Source organism: Erythranthe guttata, chromosome 14 (assembly GCF_056151865.1).
Source record: "Erythranthe guttata isolate IM_541 chromosome 14, IM_541, whole genome shotgun sequence".
NCBI lineage: Eukaryota > Viridiplantae > Streptophyta > Magnoliopsida > Lamiales > Phrymaceae > Erythranthe > Erythranthe guttata.
In genome coordinates this window covers 6,946,315-6,968,550 of record NC_142546.1, presented here as the reverse complement: position 1 = coordinate 6,968,550, position 22,236 = coordinate 6,946,315, and the positions used below count along the sequence as shown (strand labels likewise).

The window sequence follows — 22,236 nt, the reverse complement described above, 5'->3', positions numbered from 1 at the left end:
GCTTCCTCTTCTTCATCTGTGAATCAGAATAATTCTGTGGTGATGATGGATTTTGCTCATGCACCGAAGAGATTCGGTCTCGATGAAGATTTCTGCACTTGGAATAATATTCATGATCAAGAAACTGATTTCGCTTCGAATAATAATCATCAGAATAATTCTGTCGTGATGATGATGGATTTTGCTGCACCGGAAAAACTAGGTTTCGATCCGACCCGCGATTTGTCCGCTTGGGATTTTGACGAGCAAGAAATTGATTCTTGTTTGAAAGAGATCAGCGATGCCACCAACTTTGATTCTTGTTTGAAAGAGATCAACGATTTGTACACTTGGAATAATATTCATGATGAGCAAGAAACAAATTCTCGTCTGATGATGGATTTTGCATTCGAAAGTTTTCAGTCGTCTCTAATGAAAGAGGACCAGAATTATTCGACGGACGATTGTGAATTTGGGGATGCATTATTATCATCGATTAATGGCAACAGCATTCAGCAGGACTCGGAAAATTTGGAGCAGGATATGCTTCTGTATAATATTGTTTGTTGATAAATAAATAATAGCATGTATTTTTTTATTATTATTATTTATTTTTTTTATTTTTTTTTTTTTTTTTTTTTGCATATGTGCTTCTGACTTAATTAATTTCAAAAGCTATAAGTTGAAAATAATTTTTTGAGTTTCTTGAAATTTTAAGAATTGAGAATATCCAAACAAGGAATTGTAGTAGTTGCTAGTAATATGTCTACAAAAATTTATAACCAAAAAGAAAAGAAAAAACCAACTCTTTAATAGTAATAATCTGATCTCCTACTCTATTCTAACAGATATGCATGTCTAAGAATTCAGAGAAAGATTCATCGTTAGAGAGACGAGAGACGAAGCATCCGTCTTTTTCCCAGATATTTCCCGTTTTACCCCTTCGCCATACTCAAGAACCTGTACCACCCACCATACAAACAAAAAACATTTTTAGTCCACAAGGGCAATACAGACATTTCTCATAAATGAATACGAGAAAAACTCACCCGATAATCACCGTTTTCAAAACCATGGTTTTGAGAAGATGCTGATCTGGCAGCATTCTTCCTCTTTGCTTTAAGTTCCTTCTCTCGTTTCTCGTAAAAACTGTAGTCGTCAAGTAAAGATTTCTTTCCGGAGTGGTTCTTGAAAATGCTCAGCATTTCTAGCCCTTGTTTCAATCCAATCTGCCAAAAAAAATGTAGTTTACATTACCATATCGTTTATAAAATTTAAACTAACGAATTAATCTAAAAAAAAAAAAAAACCCCGGAAATTATATAATTTGAAATTTACAAAATAGTACCTCCTGAGTGTCCCTCGTAAAAGTCACGGGCCTATTGTCATTATTTTCAAGAATAATGTGACGAAGTAGCGTATTAGGGACGTCTTTAACAATGTGCCACTGTAGTGGAAAAAAACCGTTCCATTTATCGAGCTGCCAAAAATCCATGCTTTTGCTGAAATCCACATGCCCAATCATCTCAGCTACACCTACGAATTGTCCGCTCGCATTCACCTGACGGGAAAAGAAAAAAAAAAAACATGTCAAGAAACAATCGTATTTACCGGACGAAAACGACAGAGAGAAGTAAAAATTACCGAGAAAAATAGGAAGACGGGACAATTTGTTCTGGCATTCGCTTCGTTAAAAGCAGCATCTAATTTCCGATTGCCGTTCTGAGTACTTGACCAAACATCGTATTTGATGCTTTTGTGAATATCGTCTTCACTGTAAGACTTGATCACATAGAACTTTGCGTTCTCGTACACCGTCTGAAAATCTTGCAAATTAAATTTATCCACTTTAGCAGGAAGACCAATTTGTTCTTCCTCGGAAGTCGACTTCGAGGAGGAGTTGTTAGCCCTGTTGACCCTAGGACCACAAGTCAACTCCATCTCAGCTTTATTTTCTCCACTCCTACGAAAATTCTCTCTCCCCTTGTATCTTTGATTGTTTGGCTCGTAATTTGATGGACCATATTGTGCAGAGTCACGAGAATTTCGGACCGTAGGGTAAGATCCCGCTGTGGGGCCCTCGTATTGATAACCAGTGCCGAACTGTGAGAACATAAACAGATCAAGAATTCAAGATAAGACGTCTCTATTTGCAAATCGGTTAACACAATAACCCTCCTACTTGAAAATACACACACACACACACACACACACACACACACACACACACACACACACATACATACATAGATAGATAGATACCGTAATCTGATTCTGATGGATAGTCAACTGCGGTGAAGTGTTGCTGAAGAGAGTATTATTATTATTATCAGGTCTTCCATTTGAACTCCCGGAGCCGCTAGGTGCCGCCACAAAATAGGTCGAATCATACGCACCACCATAGCCAGAAGGCTGCTGAAGATATTCCGGTGGAGGAGTGTACGTTTGATACGTACCACCATAGCCAGAAGTGTAGTACGTGGATAAGGCATCGTTATAATCCGGTTGAGTACCCTGGCAGAAATACGGTGTACCAAGAAACTAATTCAAAAAAAAAAAAGGAGGTGCACCAAGAAGCTTGGTGGGGAAGCGCATACCGTATAAGAATCACCAACAGCTGTGTTTGAACAATCTTTGTGATCAAACTGTGGAAGGGTGCCGTTATATCCTACGGCTACATGACAAAACGAGATAACTGGTTAAAGCTTCATCAAAAATCAAAGCTACTCATTATATGAGTCGAGAACCAAAATCTAAATAGATGAATAGAACCAATTTTCTTGATAGAAGAAAAATTAAAGATTCTTACGAGTATTGCAATAATCGTAATACTGAACACTCTGCTCCGATGCTGACTGTACATGGGCATTGCCCACAGTAGAAATAGGTGCAACTGAGTCAGAGGGTTTTGTATCTTTCTCCTGAAAAAAAAAAACAGCAATAGTGATATAATCAAAAGGGAATAAAAGTATCGGAATGTAATAATATGAGTTGATATAATTTGTGTATTGCGTTCTCGTTCGTTCTAAGTGAGATTCAAGCAAGCATGGCTAAACAAAGGTGAAAATCGGTATCTTGCCATATATCATTCAATTGGAACACAATTAATCGTGAAAAAAACCCGAAATCTGTTACAGTGGTTCATACTTTTATCCTTTGCCACGTGCATATAGGAAACTCAACGGGGCTTTGCAATCAAATATTTTTTTTTATAAACCAACGAAAAAAAATAAGTACAATATGAACAATTTTATAAACAAAAGGACAATTTATACGACGTAAGATTACCAAAAGACTCCATCTTGAAAATAAATGAAAAAGTATTCGACAAAAGATATTAAGAAACAGATACCAACCATTTCTTTCCCCGAAGTTCGATCGAGAAATCTGATATCTTGGCAAGAGTACTTAGTTCAGCTGTGGAGGAAAAATAAAAAAGGGGCACCAAACGTAAGCTTCAATATAATTAATTAATTATATATAAAAATAAAAATAAAAACATAATAGATGTTCAAATTAAACAGAAAATTCATATTCCTTAAAGGGGAAAGTCCATAGCAGCCCAAACATGAGCAAAAAATTACGGAATAACCGGCCTGCGTGTATTTTATGCTAATTTACCTCCAAATTATACGTAAAAAGTTAACATGGACATCATTGATTGGTGATACGAACATAGAAATCAAGCAATGCACTTAGAAACAAATTACAAAGAAACACGATTTAGACCCGAGAGAAGTGGCAAAAACCGATTTTCATGAAAAATTCAATTTGCATGAACATATAAACAGAGTTTTGATGTGCAATGAGTGCGATCGATAATCTTGAAACCGGAAACATGTCAATGTAGGATAAAATTTTACCGACATTTCACGAACAACAAAAATTCAAGCACCACGCGGATCGATTTTAACCGGTTATTGTATAATAAAACGAGTAAATAAAAACCAGTTAAACCAAAAATTCATCTCAGGTCATAATAAAACGCCACTAGAAAGAACATGATTTGACCCCCCCTAGAGAAGGGGCGAAAACCCCCCACCTATTCAGTTTGATTTCTTCCTGCCTCTCATTTTTCCCCCAAAATATGCATGAAAACATATGAACAGTTCAATATGCATGAACATATGAAATGTTGTTGAATTTCTACAAAATTCACCAGCATTTCAAGAAAAAAAAAAACTTAAAAAAAACAAAATTCAAGCCCGGCCCGGATCGATTCTACCTTCGAAATCAAAAACCCAAAAGCCAAAATTAAAAATTGGTAGCAAAATGAAGAAAACCCACCGAGAATTGAAAATGCAGAACAGCGCTTCAATCGAAAATGGATAAAACTGAAAACCCACAATCTCCCTCACTCTGAAGAAGAAGAAGAAGAAGAAGAAGATGGCGAAGCGGTTATCCCACGAGAGGAGGCGTGTGTTTGTGTGCACAATTTGATTGGGAGTTTTTGTAACTACTATAATAAAACCCTTTGAGGCCAGTTGAGTGAATTTCAACCGTTTGATTTGGAGCAAGGTGTTAAGGTATTTCCATTTCAACCGTTGGATTTGGAGCAAGATGTTAAGGTATTTACATTTTTGCCACTGTGATTGAGACGGGCGTACCCGAAACCTAATGATTTGTTCAGTCGAACCCTAATTAATATGGGTCGGGTCAAATCAATCGTTTTATGTGAGTTTGAAAAGCCGACTCCTTCGAAACCTAATGATTCGATTCGATTTTATTTCGGTCGAAACCTAATTAATACTAGTAGGGTCAAATTAGTCATTTATGTGAGTTCGAATAGTTTATCGGCCGACTCTATTGAAACCTAATGATTCGATGTGATTTTATATTGGTCGAAACCTAATTAATACGAGTAGGGTCAAATCAGTCATTTACGTGTGTTCGAAAAGTTTATCGGCCGACTCCACCAAAACCTAATGATTCGTTCTAGTTTTCTTTTCAGCGGAAACCTAATTAATATGAGCCGGGTCAAATTAGTCATTTATGTGAGTTCGAAAGGTTTATCGGCCGCGCCGACTCCTTCGAAACCTAATGATTTGGTCTGATTTTATTTTAGTGGAAACCTAATTAATATGAGTAGGTTCAAATCAATCATTTATGTGAGTTCAAAAGGTTTATCGGCCAACTCCATCGAAACCTAATGATTTGATCTGATTGTATTTCAATCGAAACCTAATTAATACGAGTTGGGTCAAATTAGTCATTTATGTGAGTTTGAAAAGTTTTTCGGCCAACTCCAACTCACCATGGCTCAACTCAAATAAACCAAATTATATGATTTATTTATTTTATTATTTTGCATATTTGTTACTATTTACTTATACAAATAACACTAATGACTAATGAGTAATGGCCAAAGTAGTCTACTAATGAAAGAAATTTGAACTAGCACTCAACTTTGGAGTTATTTTAAAACTAAAAATAAAATAAAAACAAAATAACATAATAATTATTTATATTTCTTATAATTTGAAAATTCGTTTCAAATATCTTATATATAAAAGTAAGAAATGCTAAGGTATCCTAAGAAAATCTAATGGCATATTTGTAATTTTTTTAATATTAATTTAGTAGTATTTTTTCATCTCCTATTTTCCAACTTTTTTTTTTACTCTAATGACCTTTATAGCAAATCAAATTTGCAAAGCCGTTAGCGAAATTCCAATATGTGCGCGTTGCACGGTGAGAATTGCTAGTTCTTCTAATTTGCAGAGACAAGATTTTTTAGTTATTTTTTAAATACATGTATGATGTATCTATGTGAAGACAAATTTCTATGTTATTTTACAAATATTTGAATTTTTAGTTAGTTTTAATGTTTTATCATAATCCCTATAACTTACCTTTTACTTTAAATATTATTTAATATTTTACACCACTAAATACACGCATGAAACTTATATTTATTTCATTTGTTAAGTATAATTAAGTCATTCATATTTATGTTTAAAAAAAATCCATTTGTTAGTCTATATACTTTGGTCTAGATTTCTGGTCAAGAGTCCCTTAAAGAACAATGGTCTAACGGTTGGAGCAAGTGAATTTGTATCAATTGAACCCAAGTTTGATTCCCTTACCAACAATCGTCTAATATGGTTTACGTCTCTCGTAGATTTCTTCGATACAATAATAATAAATAAATTTAAAAAAAAAAAAAGAGAGAGTGAGATTTGTGGACAAGACCAAAGCTAGGGCAGCGAATTGAATTACTTAATTAATTTGTAACTATTTTTTGATGATTAAAATATATTTCTTACAAGCTCGATGTATTAATTATTATATATATATATATATATATATATAAACTCGAAGTTTGAGTATTATACGAAACGAGTTTTGGGTTTGGGCTACACAATTATAAATCGATGATACGTGAGTTTGAACTTCTAATTGTATACCTACTATATATTTAAATTTGAGTCTGCCAAAATTCGGGTCAGAACAAATATAATTTTTTTTTTTTTTTTTTTTTGAGTAACAGAACAAATATAATTGAACTAACTATTTTGACAAAATAAAATGAACTTTTTTCTTTTCTTTTCCATGATACACAAACTGCAATCGAAATCCGAAAACCTAAAACCGAAACCCAAAAAACCCACACTTTACACAACATTATTGCACATTCCCCACCTCTACACGAGTTCTTGAATTAAAACAACAAACGAACAAAAACAAAATACCAAAAACTTCATAGAAAAAAAAAAAGAAAGAAAAAGGAAAAGAGGAAAAGCCCATATTCACCCAAAGAAAATTAATGGTACATACTATTTGTATACACTATAATACAAGGAAAAAAGAAATTCTAATCAACCCCTCTCATTTCATAAAATATTTTATTTTGCCCCCTAACTTTTGGACACTAACTCTCCTATCCCCTCCCCCCAAAAAAAGTAAAACAAATTAAATTAAAATCACAAAAAAAGATAAATTAAAAATAGGAAAAAAGGTTAATCCATATATTCATAGACTTTGAGAATTCAGACCAACAAATCTTGTCGAATTTTCTCATCAGGGCTCTTCTTCTGCGGCGGCTGCAACTGGTGGCTAGACGACGACGACGAGGGGTGAAACTCCGGCGAGCGGCGCGGGAACTCCGACAGCATCTGCACCACCTCTCTCATGGTGGGCCGCTCGACGCTGTTCTCTTGTACGCAAAGCATGGCGACGAAGAACAAGTGCATGGCTTCGTCTTTGGGCACGACGGTCAGCCTCGGATCGATGATGCGTGTGACTTCTTCTCTTCGGCAATTCGTCGAACACTTTGTCCACTGCACGATGTCGACACCCTCGCTGAACTCGCCGCCCACCGGCCGGCGGCCGGTGACGAGCTCGAGGAGGACTACGCCGAAGCTGTACACGTCGCTCTTCTCGTCTACTCTCAATGTGTAGGCGTATTCTGCATGAGTAAAATTCATATTTTTGTTAGTTCATGAAAAAATAAGGGTAAATTAGGGCAAATTAGGGCCACCCCTGAGTTATGGTCAAATTACAAAACCCCTCATGTTTGGGTAATTACAGCCACCCCTCAGCTATCTATTATCTTACGAAAAAAATCCCTTTAAAGGTAAATTTAGGGATGTTAAATGGGTAAAACCAAACCGAAATTTTGGTACGCCAAAATTTCTACCGTTTACCGAACTGAATATACGATTTGGTTTGCTAAATAACCGAATCACATAAATTTTATGTGAAAATATTTAAAAGGAGGGGTGGTTGTAATTACCCAAACAATATGGTTTTTTCGTAATTTAGCCATACCTCGGGGTGGTCGTAATTTGACCTAAAATGTGGGAATTGATACTTTCTAAATCGAAAAACTAATTCCAATTAAATTACGAAAAGATTCTAAAAAATCAAAATTTTGGAAATTAGAATGAAAAATTCTCATTCCAAAATCAAAAAATTACAGATCATGATCGGCGGAATTCGATTTTTTTTTCCGTTACCTATAATACAAAATGCATGATAATAGTTCTTATTTAGAGTGTATTAAGGGGGGAAATCAAAATGTTCAAAAATTAAAATAAGATCGGAATTCAAAATCTAATATATATTCGTTTTCCGATATGAAAATCAAAAATTTGGAAATAGGAACTTCTGGAATTCGAATTGAAAACTCAAAATGAGAAATTTGGATCAAAATTGGAGAAGTTCAAAAATTTCATTCCAATTTCCATTCAAAATTGAAGCGACACCAAATAAAATTGACTGGAATTTTACATAAATAAATATGAGAAAATATATAATTGAAAAAAATAATAAAAAAAACAAAAAAAATCAAACACTTTTGAGGAAAATGTGACAAATATACACGTAGGATAGAGAGTGACATAGATGCGTTTTCGCTTTTCACGGAAATCAAGTTTTCTGTTACGTCACGCTTGATTCAGTGGGGCCCACATCTGAAGCATTAGTGATTCAGTGCGGTTACCTATAAAATTCCAAAGTCACCCTCAGCTTTCTTTCTGCGCCACACTTCACGGGTGCTTTTTTCTCTATTATATACCCCTCAAATTACCCAATTTACCCCCACATATTTCTATTTTCATTTTTATTATTAATAAATATATAGATATATATTTAAATTTTATTTGTACGAAATTGACTTAATTTTGATACATTGGTAGTCCAAAATCTATTTTTTGGAGGATGTCATATTGAAAAATTGGAAATTGAAATTGCTAAAATAATGCAGAAAATCGGAAATCGAAATTTCAAAAACTCGAATAGATTTTTTTTATATTTCAAAATTGGAGTTTTTCAGATTGGAAACAACGGAAATAAGAAATTCCTAATAATATTTATAGGAAAAATTAAGTATGCACCGATTTCACATTTAATCCCCATGTTCACATAAAAATACATTTGATTCCTTATGTTTAAACAATTTAACACTTATGGTCATTTTTGTAATTTATCGTTAGGCAGTCAGCTGAGATAGTGACTAATACATGCTTAATTTCTTTAGGTATTAGCAGAAAGTTGACTGAAATGACCAAAATTGTTGACTTGTTTAAATATAAAAGATCAAATATGTTTTTTTGAACATACGGGACCAAATATGAAATCGGTGCAAACTTAAAGGACATAAACTGTAATTTTTCCAATATTTATATTATAAGTGTGATTTTTCAGAATAAAAAATATTTTCGTCGAAAATCTCACGGATATTTCAATTTTCAAAAAAGAAAATCAGAAAAATCAAAATTGGATTTCATTTTGAATACAAAATATTGTTCCAAAATCGAAGACTGGAATTTGGATTTAAACTTGTATTTGTTTGCATGGGAATTGATAAAAAAAAAGAGATGCGCTACTCCTCCTACTCGTGTTTCAATTTCAATCAGATTTTTCTCATGCACACAAACTGACTGACAAAATGCCCAGCAGAGAAAAATTACAGCTGAAGAAAGAAAGAAAGAAAGGAAGTGCGTACGTACCTGGAGCAATGTAGCCATAAGACCCTGCAATAGCAGACATGCACTGCGACGCTCCACCATCCACCAAGAACTTAGCCAACCCAAAATCCGCCACACGAGCTTCAAAGCTCGAATCCAGCAGTATATTATTCGATTTCACATCGCGATGAACAATCAACGGCTCACAATCGTGGTGAAGATAGCACAGCCCTTTCGCCGCATCGACCGCAATCTTGTACCGCAAGTTCCACCCCAAGATCCCGCCTTTCTTCCCATGCAGAGCCTCCCCCAAGCTCCCGTTTCTCATGTAGTCGTAAACAAGAAGATTCGTGTCCTTATTGGAGCAGAATGCTAAAAGTCTTACGATGTTTCGATGTCTGATATTGCCAAGTGTTCTAATCTCGGCTTTGAAACCATGATCATGTCCGTTAATCCCGTTAAATCCCATCAATTTCTTGACAGCAATTTCGACCCCGTTTGGAGTTTTTCCATGGTAGACGACCCCTGCCCCGCCCCTGCCTATCACATTGCCATCTTTAACGCTTTCGATAACATCGTTCACCGAAAAATCGAGCTTTTGAAAGGCCGTCATTTTCCAAGAATCGCTCCCCTTTTTCTTGAAAGACCTGGCCTTGAAAACGGCAGCTGCTGCGAATACTAACGAACACATTAGCAAGCCGAGTGCGAATACTAGCTTGAACGAGTTGTGGGGTTTGCCAGGTGGGCTTGTCTCATTGGCTGTTGTGAGATTGCACGGATTGTTGTTTAATAGGGGTCCGCAGAGTCGAGGGTTGCCGATGAATGAAGTAGCGTTGAAAACCGAAAACTGGCCCGTTTCCGGAAGCTTCCCAGCGAGATCGTTGTATGAAAAATCGACTGTTGTGAGGCTTTTCATGGAGGCGATCGATTGAGGTATGGTGTCGTTCAAGTGGTTTCTTGATAAGTTTAAGTAATTCAAGATTTTGATATCGGATATCTCTTGTGGGATTGAGCCGGATAATTCGTTCTTGCTCAAATCGAGGTAGTTCAAATGGAGGCAGTTTCCGATTTCGAGCGGAATTCGAGCTTCGAGTGAGTTTCCGCTGAGGTCGATTTTCACTACTTGTCGAAGTTGACCAATCGAAGGAGGGATTGGACCGGAGAAATTGTTTCCACTCATCAATAAAATTTGTAGTGAAGAGAAATTCGACAAAGAAAACGGCAACCGACCCGAGAGCTGATTATTCGACAGATTCATCTGCTCTAGATGTGTTCGATTCTTCGAAGAAGAATCAGAATCGTAACCGTTTTCAGACAAGGAACCGGAAAACATATTGCTCTGTAATTCAAGAAAGTTCAATTCAGGCAGGTAAATGAAACCACTTGGAATGCTGCCATTGAAGTAGTTCTCCGCCAACCTCACCCTAACAAGACTCGTACACGCCCCTAAATCCTCCGTTATCGAACCGAAGAGGAAATTCTTCTTAAGAATCAATACCCGGAGCTGCTTCGATTCGCACAAGTGTTTCGGAATCGTACCTGTCAGCTTGTTCGTCGACAAATCCACCTCCTTTAGAGGCTGATTCCAACCAAGATTCTCCGGTATTTTGCCTGTAAAATTGTTCATCCACAGAGCAAGCGTCTCGAGTTTCGGATAACCCGCGACAAAATCCGGTACCGACCCGTGAAATCTGTTCATGAAAAGATTGAGAAGCTTGATTTCTTTGAGGCTTACGAGCTCGTACGGAATCTCGCCACTAAACCCATTCAAAGAAAGATCAAGATTCACCAAACTCGTCAAATTGCCTAGCTCTTTCGGAATTGGCCCGTTCAGTCGATTCACGTGGAGAAACAAAGTATCGAGCGAGCTCAAACTGCCAAACTCTTTCGGAATCGAGCCATCCAATTCGCAAGTCGAAAGATCCATGTGGACTAAATTCACTAATTTCCCAAACTCCATCGGAATCCCACCTTCGAAAGCATTGTAGTACCCCAAGTAAAGCTCCCTCAAGTTAGTGAGATTGCCTAACTCTCGAGGAATTCTTCCTTGTAGATCATTTCCAGCCAACGATAAGTACTCCAACCGAAATAAATCCCCGTAAATTAAAGGTATTTCGCCATAGAAATAGTTCCCTCCCAATTCCAAGTGGTTGAGATTGTTCTTCAAGCTCAGAACGCCGAGTGGGAGTGGAGAGGAGAAGTTGTTGTTGTACGCATCGAGCACTCGCAAACTCGGGAGGGTCGAGTAGTTCCAATCCAAGCTCCCCTCGAACTGGTTGTTCGACATGTTGAGGAATCGGAGTGAGCTCATGTTCTCGATCTTGATTTCTCCGGTGAAGTTGTTTCCGTCGATGTAGAGCTCCACTAGGGCGTCGAGTCTTGAAATGTCGTTCGAAATGGAGCCGTAGAGCGCCATGTTGGATATGTCGAGAGAGACGACTCTGTTTCTGAAGCACTTGATTCCGCTCCAAGAACAAACCGACGTCGGGTCGTCGGAGGAGGAATCCCATGTGTCTGTGGCGGAGCTGGAGCGGCGGAAGCCTTGTTTGAGGGAGATTAGCGCGTGGAAATCGGAAGCGAGTGTGGAGGAGAGAGAAGTGGTTGTGAGTGAAGAGAAGAGAGAGAGTGTTAGTAGAAGAATGAAGGGCACCATTTTTTTTTTCTTGGAAGTGTTTCAATGGGAGTGAGTTTTGAGGAGATTAATGCAGACGAGTTTTATGTGGGAGGTGATCGATTTTTCGGAAAAAAGTTCGAAAGTCGAGGGAATTTGAGGGAGTTTGAGTTTGTATTTGGTGAAAGAATCAATCATCTTTGAAGAGGAAGAAAGAAAAGGAGTATTCAACTTCAAGGAAGAAGCTAAGGCTTCCCTTTATTTTTTGTCTTTGCTTTAGTTTCTCTCTTTTTCTCTTTGAGCTCAAAAGAGATTAAGTTTTGTTTTTGCAGAAGTTTATCTTGAGCTTTTGAAGAGAGGAGAGAGAGAGAGAGAGAGAGAGAGAGAGAGAGAGAGAGAGAGAGAGAGAGAGAGAGAGAGAGAGAGAGAGAGAGAGAGAGAGAGAGAGAGAGAGAGAGAGAGAGAGAGAGAGAGAGAGAGAGAGAGAGAGAGAGAGTTTATGATGTAAGCTCAAAAGAGATTAAGTTTTGTTTTTGCAGAAGTTTATCTTGAGCTTTTGAAGAGAGAGAGAGAGGGGGTTTATGACGGAAATGAGCATAGCCGGTTCGACAAAATATGAAGATCGAGCTGAAAAAAAGAAGTGAGCTCGAGACTTCTAACGAGTCGAACTTGAGCTTACTTTAATTATGAATATATTAATGAATAAAAAAAAAGTAAAAGTTGATTCTCTTCACTTTTTTTTCTTTCTTTCTTGCTCCCCCATATCTTTATGAAAATGACCAAATTGCCCCTCCAGCTTTAACCAAAAGGGAGATAGACAAGCATTTCACCTTTGAGTGAGAGGTGATGAAATTGCACTTTCAGCAAATCAAGAATTGGGGATGATAAAATAAATTTTAAAAATTTTGAATTTTTTTTTTTAAATGGGGATGATGAGTTGGCTTTTTCATATTTAATTATGTGATTAAATAATAGCCGTTGATTTCTTGATTAAAAGGAGGGGAAAATGTGGGACAGTGTAATCAATCCATGCCACTATTTTGAAAAAAAGAAAAGAAGATACTCATTGACCCAAGGATTGATAATGACACAAGAAGAGCTGTGGAGGGGCATTGTAGTTTTCAGCACATTTATTAATTATTATTTATTTTTATTACAGTGCATGAAAACAGAAAGTCATATATAAATATGGGACCATTTTTTGTAGTAATTTCAAAACAAATAAATATAATGAAGAAAAAATTAAAAAAGTTTGCAGATATTATGCATGTTACACATTCTGTGCCCCTACTAGCAGCAATACTATAGAATCTTGTAATTAGTATATTTCGGGTTTTCGGATTTTCCCGAAACCCGAAACCCGAAACCCGAAAACCCGAATATATATATATATATAACCTTAATTTTTATGTAAATAATTTATTTGTGTTTTTACCAAATTGCATCTTAACTGAGCTTAATTATTTTATGCAACTCAAGAAAAAGTATTATATATATATATATATATATATATATATATATATATATATATATATATATATATATATATATATATATATATATATATATATATATCTTTGGGAAATGAAGAGAAGATTTTGTGCTCTCAGAAAATCTCACTAGCAAATCTTTGATGAAACATGCTAATATATATATATATTTGCATGGCACGGACAGCAGTTTACAGAGTACTTATAACAATATTAATTAATTTACAGCAAAAAACATTTATTATTAGTATTTGATCGATCAGGACACAAAGTTTGTGTACTTTGATGTATGATCATACATAATTAATTAATAGTATATATATATTTTGTTTTTTTGATTTAATTTTTTGATGAATGCAATTCCCACAGCTGATTAAAAGAGAATTGGGGGGCATGTGCCTGCAAACAACAGATGGGATGTAAGAGAAGTAAAAGATGATGATCATTATTATTATATCATTACAAAACAATGTTTAATTTTTCTTTTTTCTTTTTCTATAATTATATATATATTATTGTAGCATGGATAGTTTTGCATGGGAGAAACAACCACATAAGCTTTTTATTTATTTATTTATTTATTTCATTTTTATTTGTTTTAATTTCCCTATATATCTTTTTTTAATTTTTATTTTAAAATTCTCTTCTGCTTTATTCCTCCTCCTTTAATTAACTTGCCTTGTCCTACAGGAATGAGACCAAATTATTCTCACTATATGCATATATATATATATATATATATATATATATATATATATATATATATATATATATATATATATATATATATATATATTGTAATGTGTGTATTTGATCTTTATTAAGAATATGGAATAGTCCTAAAGAGAGGGCTCAAAAAGTAAAAGCGGATATGTGTGTGTGTGTTTGTGTGTGTGTCTCAGAGAGAGAGAGAGAGAGATTTGCTTTTGATCTTCCACTTGAAAAAGAAAAAGAAGAAAGATAAATTAATCAATGATCTTTCACACGGAAAAGAGTGTTCCTGTATATATTTAACTCGAACACACTGAGAGAGAGAGAGAGAGAGAGAGAGAGAGAGAGAGAGAGAGAGAGAGAGAGAGAGAGAGAGAGAGAGAGAGAGAGAGAGAGAGAGAGAGAGAGAGAGAGAGAGAGAGAGAGAGAGAGAGAGAGAGAGAGAGAGAGATCTGTGATCCACCTCCACCCTCATGCATGCATGATGCATGGGAAAGGGTGCTGTTGTATTATTAATAAGAAGTTCCAAAAAATACACACATTACACATACATGTGTGTGTTTTGTATGTGTGTGCATGCATGTGTGACAGTAATGTAAGCATGTGGTTTAATTTTGTCATAGATTTTAACATTGGCTCCAATCATGTAATTAATTAATTAAACCCTTACATATATATATATATATATATATATATATATATATATATATATATATATATATATAGCAATAATGAAAGGGAAGAGGGGGGGTGCATGCCCCTTGTGAGGTGTCTCCATCTCTCTAATTAAAGGGCAACGTTTGAAGAGTCTTTTTCAATATGATTTTAATTTAATTTGTTAATTAAATGAATTATGGAGAGTATGTACTGTCTCAATACTCAAGAAACAACAAACGTATAGTTAGATTCTTATGGATGTTTGATATATACATATGTACATATATATATATATTTTTTAGAAGAAAAAATAAAAAAATAAATAAGAATCACCACATATTGACACACACCCATGTGGGTAGGTGTTTGTGTGTGTGAATGTGAGACACATATCACACCTACATAGCAGTGGAAAAAAAGTGCTGTCAATTATTGCATGCATCATTGCTTCGACCACAAAAAACTTGTTAGATCTCTCTTTCGCAAGGACAATATATATATGTGTGACTTATGTTCTTGTCATAATCTTACAAGAAAGCAGGCAGCAGCAGAAGATGGGACTTAATTTTTTTAGGGGAAACTACAGTTTGCACCCCTGAACTATGGGGTCTGTCGCAAACACCCCCCTAGACTACAAAACGTGACAAAATGGCCCCTCCGTTTCGAATCTGTTAGTGGATGATGACGTGGCGCATTGACTTTACTGTTACTAGCCGTTTTTATACCCGTTGGAACATTTTTTGACCCTTTTGCCCCTCATACTAGTATATATATGTTTGTGTGGGTTATAGAGGTTTTCAAAAACTTTTTTCTTCATCATTTTTCTCTATATTTCTTCATTTTCCATTTTTTCCCTTCTTTTTTCCTTCTTATAAAGCACGTTAATATCCCTTTTTTTTTGTTAAATATTGAAAAATGTCGAGTAATAGCTCAAATTCACAAGATTATTGTCATTCATGTCACAAATCACGACACTATTTGTCTAATTTTTTAGGCACAACATGCAAGTGCCATAAAAATGCTGTAACTCGAACAGCTTGGACTCCTCTCAATCCAGGAAGAAGATTTGCAGGCTGTCAAAACTGGAATGTAAGAAAATATTTCATATTCATTGCAATCATCATTTACAAATAGTATTTGTAACTGTATAAATATACTTATTAATTTCTTAACAGAACTCAAGTGGTTGCAAGTACTTTCAGTGGTTGGAGCCTGAGATTTGTCCAAAAGGGCTGGAGATTGGGCAAGGCTTGTTGAAATTTTTGGATGAGAAGAATGAAAAGATAAAGTCAATGGAGGCTGCTAATGAAAAGCTGCAATTGTACAATGAGGAACTTCATGAAATTATTCTAAACATGACAAGAGCAAACAAGCACTTGGAAGAAAAAGTCCAAACACTAGAATGTGCAGTTTCTAAGAAAAATAAGATAGGGAGATATGTGAAGATATTCTCAATGTTTAGCATCTTCATATTCCTATGCAAATTGATTGCAAAGAACTCAGAATATCATAAGGGAAACTCATTGTATCTACAATAAGACTATTTCCAATGAAATTAGCAAGATAATAAATGTCATTTCATACTTGAATAGAAATGCTAAACAACCATACCAAAATACCATGTCTGTTCTAAATAGCAAAATACCAAAACCCCAAAATATAAAGACTTCACAGCAACCAAAATGTAAATGGTAATACACAGCCATGCCAAAGTATCAAAATACTAGTTTGCAAGCTTCCAAATATCAAAATAACATAAGAAGCAACTTGTTCAATTAACACAATATCTTAAGAAACATCAGAAAATACCATACTTAGTTTCATGTTTCTCCATTATCAGAAGTGGCAGCAAATCTGTTTGATCTTGGCTGGCTGGAGAAGAACACACTGCCAAATCTAGTATTGTGCACTTGCATCTACATTTATTGAGAAAAAAATGAACCATTAATTCACTATATAGTAAAAGATCAGTTATATTTTAATAAATTAGTTACCTGTATATTTCCCCCATCTGAAAAATTGTTTACTTGAACTTGAGACCCATTATTTGCACCACTCTGGCTTGCACCACTCTGCCACCATAGCATTTAAATGAGTAATATTTTATTCAAAATTGAAAATACAGATTATTTATGATGAGAGAAAAATACCTGCATAGGAGGTCTGAACATTCCCACCCCATTCCAATTACCAATTCCAGCATGGGGACCACCTTTTTTGCCATGTTTCTTGCTTTTTTGTCCATTTCTTTTGCTACTTTGTCCTCTAACAGGTTGTGTAGAAGGACCAGCTGGTGTAGAGGATTGTGTAGAAGGACCAGTTGGTGTAGAGGATTGTATTGGTGTAGAGGATTGTCCTGCAACATTTGTTCTTGTATTCTGATGTGGGGTTGAAGTGGTTGCACTAACAGAAGATGAAGGTGCCTGCAATTGCAAAATTATTGACTTTAGTTAACTACATCAAATGTACTAAATAAATTAATCAATAATAATATAAACACATAACCTTAGTTCTTTTTCTTGGCCTTTCTACATTCTTTGGTCTTTCAACACTTCTTGATTTTTGTGAAGGAGGCTTCTTGCACCTTCTTTTGTTATGAGTGATATCACCACAGTTTGAGCATGTTTGCACAGTTCCTTGTCTTGTCACTTTGCCTCCAACACTGATTTCATCATATCCTTTCTTTCTCATTTTTCTTGGTCTGCCAGTCTGTTTCTTGAATGGAGGTGGCAAGATTGGCAGTGATTCAGCCTGTGTTGATGGAATTGACCATTGTGAATGGTCTGCCAGAGGAGTCAAAGTATAACTGTAAGCCTTCTTGTAGTTGACAACAGAGAAATAAGGGCTCACATAATCCTCTACATCTTTGTGCTCAGACATAAGTGCACAAGTGGCATGTGTACATGGTATTCCTGTCATGTCCCATTCCTTACAACTGCATGATTTTTTTCTAAAGTCCACAACCCAACCCTTATTTCCCAGTGTCACTTCCCACAGCCCCTCATTTGCCATATGACATTCAAACTCAAGTGCCTTGTCTTTGATACTGTTCAATTTGTCTTGTATCCTAGGACAAATTTTGGTAGTGCATTTCTCTATCCACTGTCTTTTACTCTGAATTCTGCACATAAATTGTCTCCTCAAAGCCTCCATCATTGTAAGAATGGGCATTTCTCTAGCTTCCTTGATGTAGCTGTTAAAGGATTCACACAAGTTGTTGCTCAACAGATCACACTTTGGCCTTGCTGAGATAGCATGCTTGCACCACAAGTTGGTTGGGATTTTCTTTAACCAAACATAAGCCTCATTTGATAAGGCTTTGATCTCATCCATTTTCTTATTGAATTCTTCCTCCAAATAAGCCCTTGCTGCACTCCACATCAGATCTTTCAGTGCCTTATCCTTAAACTTCAGCTTGAAGTTTGCATACAAGTGCCTTACACAAAATCTGTGATCTGTGTTTGGCATAATGGATTGAAAAGTTTCAACTAATCCCTTCTGTCTATCAGAAATGAAGGTGCATGAGGTTAGATCAAAACCAGTTACTGAATGAATCAGCATATTTAAAAACCAAGTCCAGCTCTCTCTACACTCACTTTCAACTACTGCAATAGCTAAAGGGAACATCTGATTATTCCCATCTCTAGCTATAGCAGCCATCAACTGCCCACCATAAGGAGTCTTGAGGAAGCAAGCATCCAATCCTATAATTGGTCTACAACCCTCTATAAAACCTCTTTTCATGGCATCAAAAAATACAAACATCCTTTGAAATCTAGGATCTTTGTATATTGGAGGGCCCTGAACCTTAACTACTGCAGTGGAACCAGGATTGGTTTTTAGAATTTCATGGCAATACTGCCTCACTCTAGAGTATTGCTCATACACATTGCCATGAGCTTTCTCAATAGCTTTTTGTTTGGCTCTGTATAGCTTTTGCCTATGTGCATACACCTTCACTTCTTTTCTCACCAGCTTTCTGAATGATTTAATAGACATAGAGGGGTCTTCAAGAAAATGTTCCAAGTACTGCTCTGCAAGGTAAGTGGAGTTGACACTCTTGTTCCTAAATGCTCTAGGACACCTATGAGGTTCACCTTTAATTGTCTTCACCTGAAATGCTGTGGACTTACCCTGTAAGCTAGCATGTATCCTCCACCCACATTTATTCTTACAAGATGCAGTCACCCTTTTTCTCTCATTTTTTTCAAATTTCAGTTCAAATCCTCTCACAATTGAAAACTGCCTCAAAGCTTTCCTAAATATAGAAGAATTGGCAAACACAAGGCCCACTGCAAGTTCTGGATTTTTCATTTCAGACCCCTCATCAAACTCTGGAAATTTTAGGCCTGTGTTCTCACAATCTGAGTCACTAGGTTCTGTGAGGATTTCTGGATCACTTTGAATATCTTTTTCTCCTGTAACAAATGTTTTTTCAACTTCAGCATATGATACTGGATGTGAAATATTTGTTTCTGCATCATGGTCTCCTATAGGATCACAACTATCACTCAATGTATCACCCTCAGCAAAGAACTCAAAGTCAGACAAACCATCTTCACTTTCACTATCAGTACTTGCATCATAATCAGGATCAGTTTCACTCTCAAGCTCATCTCTCTCTGAGTTATCCTCATTATCAGCCTCTGTGATTTCTGGATCAATTTCTACGGTGTCGACATCTAGAAATAAATCAATCTCATGCACACATGCAGAAGCATACAATCTAAACATCTCCATCACAACAATATCACTATCAAGCAGCTTCAATTCAACTTCAGCAGGCATTATAAACCAAACAACAGTAGTGGCAGGGTATCCCATTTCTTTAACTAAGTCAATTATCTCGAAATATGACATCAAATCTGGGTCAACATCTTTAACAATGTGTACCTTGCCTCTGATATACCTACCCCCTTCACCACCAAAACTCCCCCCGTAGTTAATCCTAAGTGTATACAGCTGATCACCCAACATATTTTCCTAAACAAAAGAAAAAATAATCAATTAATCAAATGCACATAAGTTGCAGAAACAAAAAAAACCCCAAAATTAAATCTCATTACCAAAAGAAAGAAAACCCCATGAAAATTCACAATATTTATGAAAATTGCTCTGGAAAATAGTAAATTACAACCAAAAATCCAAAAAATAAATCTTAAGACCAAATCAAATTAATTCCCCAAAAAATCAAAAAAGATTTTTGCAAAACCCTAATTTTCTCAAAATCGTGCATTAATTTAGTGAAAACCCCAATTTAACATCGAAATGGACAAAATAAACACCATAAACACAAGAAATTTGTTTTTAAAACAAACCCATGACATAACTACGAAAAAAAGAGGTGGAATTGAAAGCCCTAAAAGCAACACTAACCTTTGTCTCTCTTTAGATTTCTTGATTTTTTTGCCTCCAAATTTCTTCAGACGTCTTCAGACATCAACGCTTTCAGATGATTCGAACCATAGAAGAATTTCAGCAAAGAAATCAGATTTTGGGAGAATTTCGATCTTACGTTCTTGGAGTGAAGGATGAACGTTTTTTTGTCTAAGGGAGAGGAATGATAAGTCTGCACACAATACAGACCATGTTAGAGTTACAAGGGTACATAAGTAATTACACTCTTAAATTAACGGTGTTAATTTTCTAACGTTTGACCAAAAAACGGAGGGGCCATTTTGTCACGTTTTGTAGTCCAGGGGGGTGTTTGCGACAGACCCCATAGTTCAGGGGTGCAAACTGTAGTTTCCCCATTTTTTTATATTTTATTTACAAATAAGGGGATGGTTTAATTAGTATACTCATATATATTAATTGTGCCCATACATATATATATGATGAGAAATATTTTTAAATAGGGCGAAGGAACACACAATAGGGCACATGTAATGTATGGTTTCAATTTGAACAATTTGTAATTTTGGAAGAGAAGAACCCTAATTTTCAATCCTAATGTGTAATTCGCGGTTTATATGAATAGGGATTTGGGGTTGGGCATGACAAACTAGTATATATACCCTGAAATGACGACAATCTCTTTCGCTGAAAGTTTGAATTTGGGGCAAAGTGCAACAAAAATATATTTTGTAAGGGGAAATGTCCATTTTTAATTTGTAGGGGCAAAAGTGCGAATTTTGAAAATGAATGTTTAATGCTTCATTTTGATATCTCTCCATTGGAGTTGCTCTTAATAGTAATTGATTAAATGTACATAAATTAAATCTGTGACATAGCACATTATATATATGCCAATAAAGTACTTATATATACTATCAAGAATTTGTGTGCATGAAATTAGCAAATTAATTATATTTTCTTTATATAATATATAAAACAACATATGGTAATAAAACTAAAAAAAAGAGAGTAGCCCTAAAAGAAAAGAATCAGAAACTCACGTTTTAAAAGACTTTGTCTGAAGAGGCCATATAAGTTTTCTCTCAAAGTTGTTTCATTTAATTGGGAAGAAGCATCTTTGAGTGGTATGTCATGTATTTATGCAAATGTCCTATTTCTCTTGCCTTTGTTTGAAAAGGATGATGTACTTTTCAAATAATGAAAATAAAGGAAGGGTATAAAAGGAAAGAAAAAAATAAAAATAAATAATATGCGGGTTGAATCGGGAGTTATCGTAATTGTTCAAATTAATATTGAAATTGAGGAAGTATTGCACATGACCATGAAAGTCGAGAGACAACTTAAGAGGAGGGACCAAACTACATATAGGACGAAGGGCATCTAGACGTACGGAAAACCAAAGTGGAATCCTCCTTCCAAAAGAGATCGTCAATTAAACCTAATAATGAGAAACCAATGACTAATTAGGCCTCCATTAAAAAAAATAAAGAGCGAGTGAGTCTGGTCTAATCGAAGTCAACCGATTCGCAAGGAATAGGGATGAATTTTCACCGAGTCGATCGTTTGAGTCTATGGGACAGCTCGTTTCAATCTCAAAGTACTCGTGATATTAAATGTCATAACTTATAAATGTCATGGAGTAGACCATAGTAGACCATATCGCATCGGAGTGCCTTATCGGCGAGCTATGATCGTCTAATGGCCGGTATCATTAGAAATAATAACATATAAAATAATTCATTATATTTTGTAAGAAATATATAGATATTTGTCGTTCTCTCTTAACAAAGATGTTTCATAGGAGGAAGAGGACAATATCTTAGATTTCCTAGATTGTTTCTTGTACTAAATGGATTTGTTTTGTTATCTAACTTTTAATCATCAATCACTTTTGCTAATTAATATCCTTTGTTTATTGCATGTTGATTAGTGGCCCAATTATGTTCATAATTAATATGTTTCACAACTATTTAGATAGTGTTTGACTAGATTTGTAAACTCATCATAAAATGTCTATATA

At 35.5% G+C, this 22,236-nt stretch overlaps 3 protein-coding genes across 3 annotated transcripts; all 3 read right to left on the bottom strand.

The window, feature by feature from the left end:
- Window positions 1-661: 661 nt before the first annotated feature.
- ECT11 (evolutionarily conserved C-terminal region 11) lies at window positions 662-4,655 on the bottom strand. Its single transcript, XM_088813630.1, has 9 exons — window positions 4,267-4,655; window positions 3,336-3,396; window positions 2,789-2,900; window positions 2,577-2,653; window positions 2,242-2,493; window positions 1,624-2,082; window positions 1,328-1,540; window positions 1,029-1,208; window positions 662-939 (listed from the first exon to the last, which is right to left on the bottom strand). Exons 2-9 carry the CDS (start codon window positions 3,336-3,338, stop codon window positions 838-840), a joined length of 1,398 nt encoding a protein of 465 aa, XP_088669756.1. The 5' UTR covers window positions 3,339-3,396; window positions 4,267-4,655; the 3' UTR covers window positions 662-837.
- Window positions 4,656-6,710: 2,055 nt separating this feature from the next.
- Window positions 6,711-12,665, bottom strand: LOC105962532 (uncharacterized). The gene is made up of 2 exons (XM_012986845.2): window positions 9,432-12,665; window positions 6,711-7,387 (listed from the first exon to the last, which is right to left on the bottom strand). Exons 1-2 carry the CDS (start codon window positions 12,040-12,042, stop codon window positions 6,969-6,971), a joined length of 3,030 nt encoding a protein of 1,009 aa, XP_012842299.2. The 5' UTR covers window positions 12,043-12,665; the 3' UTR covers window positions 6,711-6,968.
- Window positions 12,666-16,388: 3,723 nt separating this feature from the next.
- LOC148765026 (uncharacterized) lies at window positions 16,389-19,913 on the bottom strand. Its single transcript, XM_088814342.1, has 4 exons — window positions 17,364-19,913; window positions 17,009-17,281; window positions 16,853-16,930; window positions 16,389-16,774 (listed from the first exon to the last, which is right to left on the bottom strand). Exons 1-4 carry the CDS (start codon window positions 19,833-19,835, stop codon window positions 16,679-16,681), a joined length of 2,919 nt encoding a protein of 972 aa, XP_088670468.1. The 5' UTR covers window positions 19,836-19,913; the 3' UTR covers window positions 16,389-16,678.
- Between the last annotated feature and the right edge of the window lie 2,323 nt (window positions 19,914-22,236).

What these genes read in the sequence shown, in the direction of transcription:
- ECT11 (XM_088813630.1), bottom strand. An exon ending in TTACGAGGGACACTCAGGAG is followed by an intron (nt 1,209 to 1,327) that starts GTACTATTTTGT and finishes TTTTTTTGGCAG; the next exon opens with ATTGGATTGAAACAAGGGCT. An exon ending in TTGAAAACGGTGATTATCGG is followed by an intron (nt 940 to 1,028) that starts GTGAGTTTTTCT and finishes TGGGTGGTACAG; the next exon opens with GTTCTTGAGTATGGCGAAGG.
- LOC105962532 (XM_012986845.2), bottom strand. Translation starts at nt 12,042, where the DNA reads ATGGTGCCCTTCATTCTTCTACTAACACTCTCTCTCTTCTCTTCACTC. An exon ending in TTATGGCTACATTGCTCCAG is followed by an intron (nt 7,388 to 9,431) that starts GTACGTACGCAC and finishes TTACTCATGCAG; the next exon opens with AATACGCCTACACATTGAGA.
- LOC148765026 (XM_088814342.1), bottom strand. Translation starts at nt 19,835, where the DNA reads ATGTTGGGTGATCAGCTGTATACACTTAGGATTAACTACGGGGGGAGT. An exon ending in GGCCAAGAAAAAGAACTAAG is followed by an intron (nt 17,282 to 17,363) that starts GTTATGTGTTTA and finishes TTGCAATTGCAG; the next exon opens with GCACCTTCATCTTCTGTTAG. An exon ending in TGTTCAGACCTCCTATGCAG is followed by an intron (nt 16,931 to 17,008) that starts GTATTTTTCTCT and finishes CTATGGTGGCAG; the next exon opens with AGTGGTGCAAGCCAGAGTGG.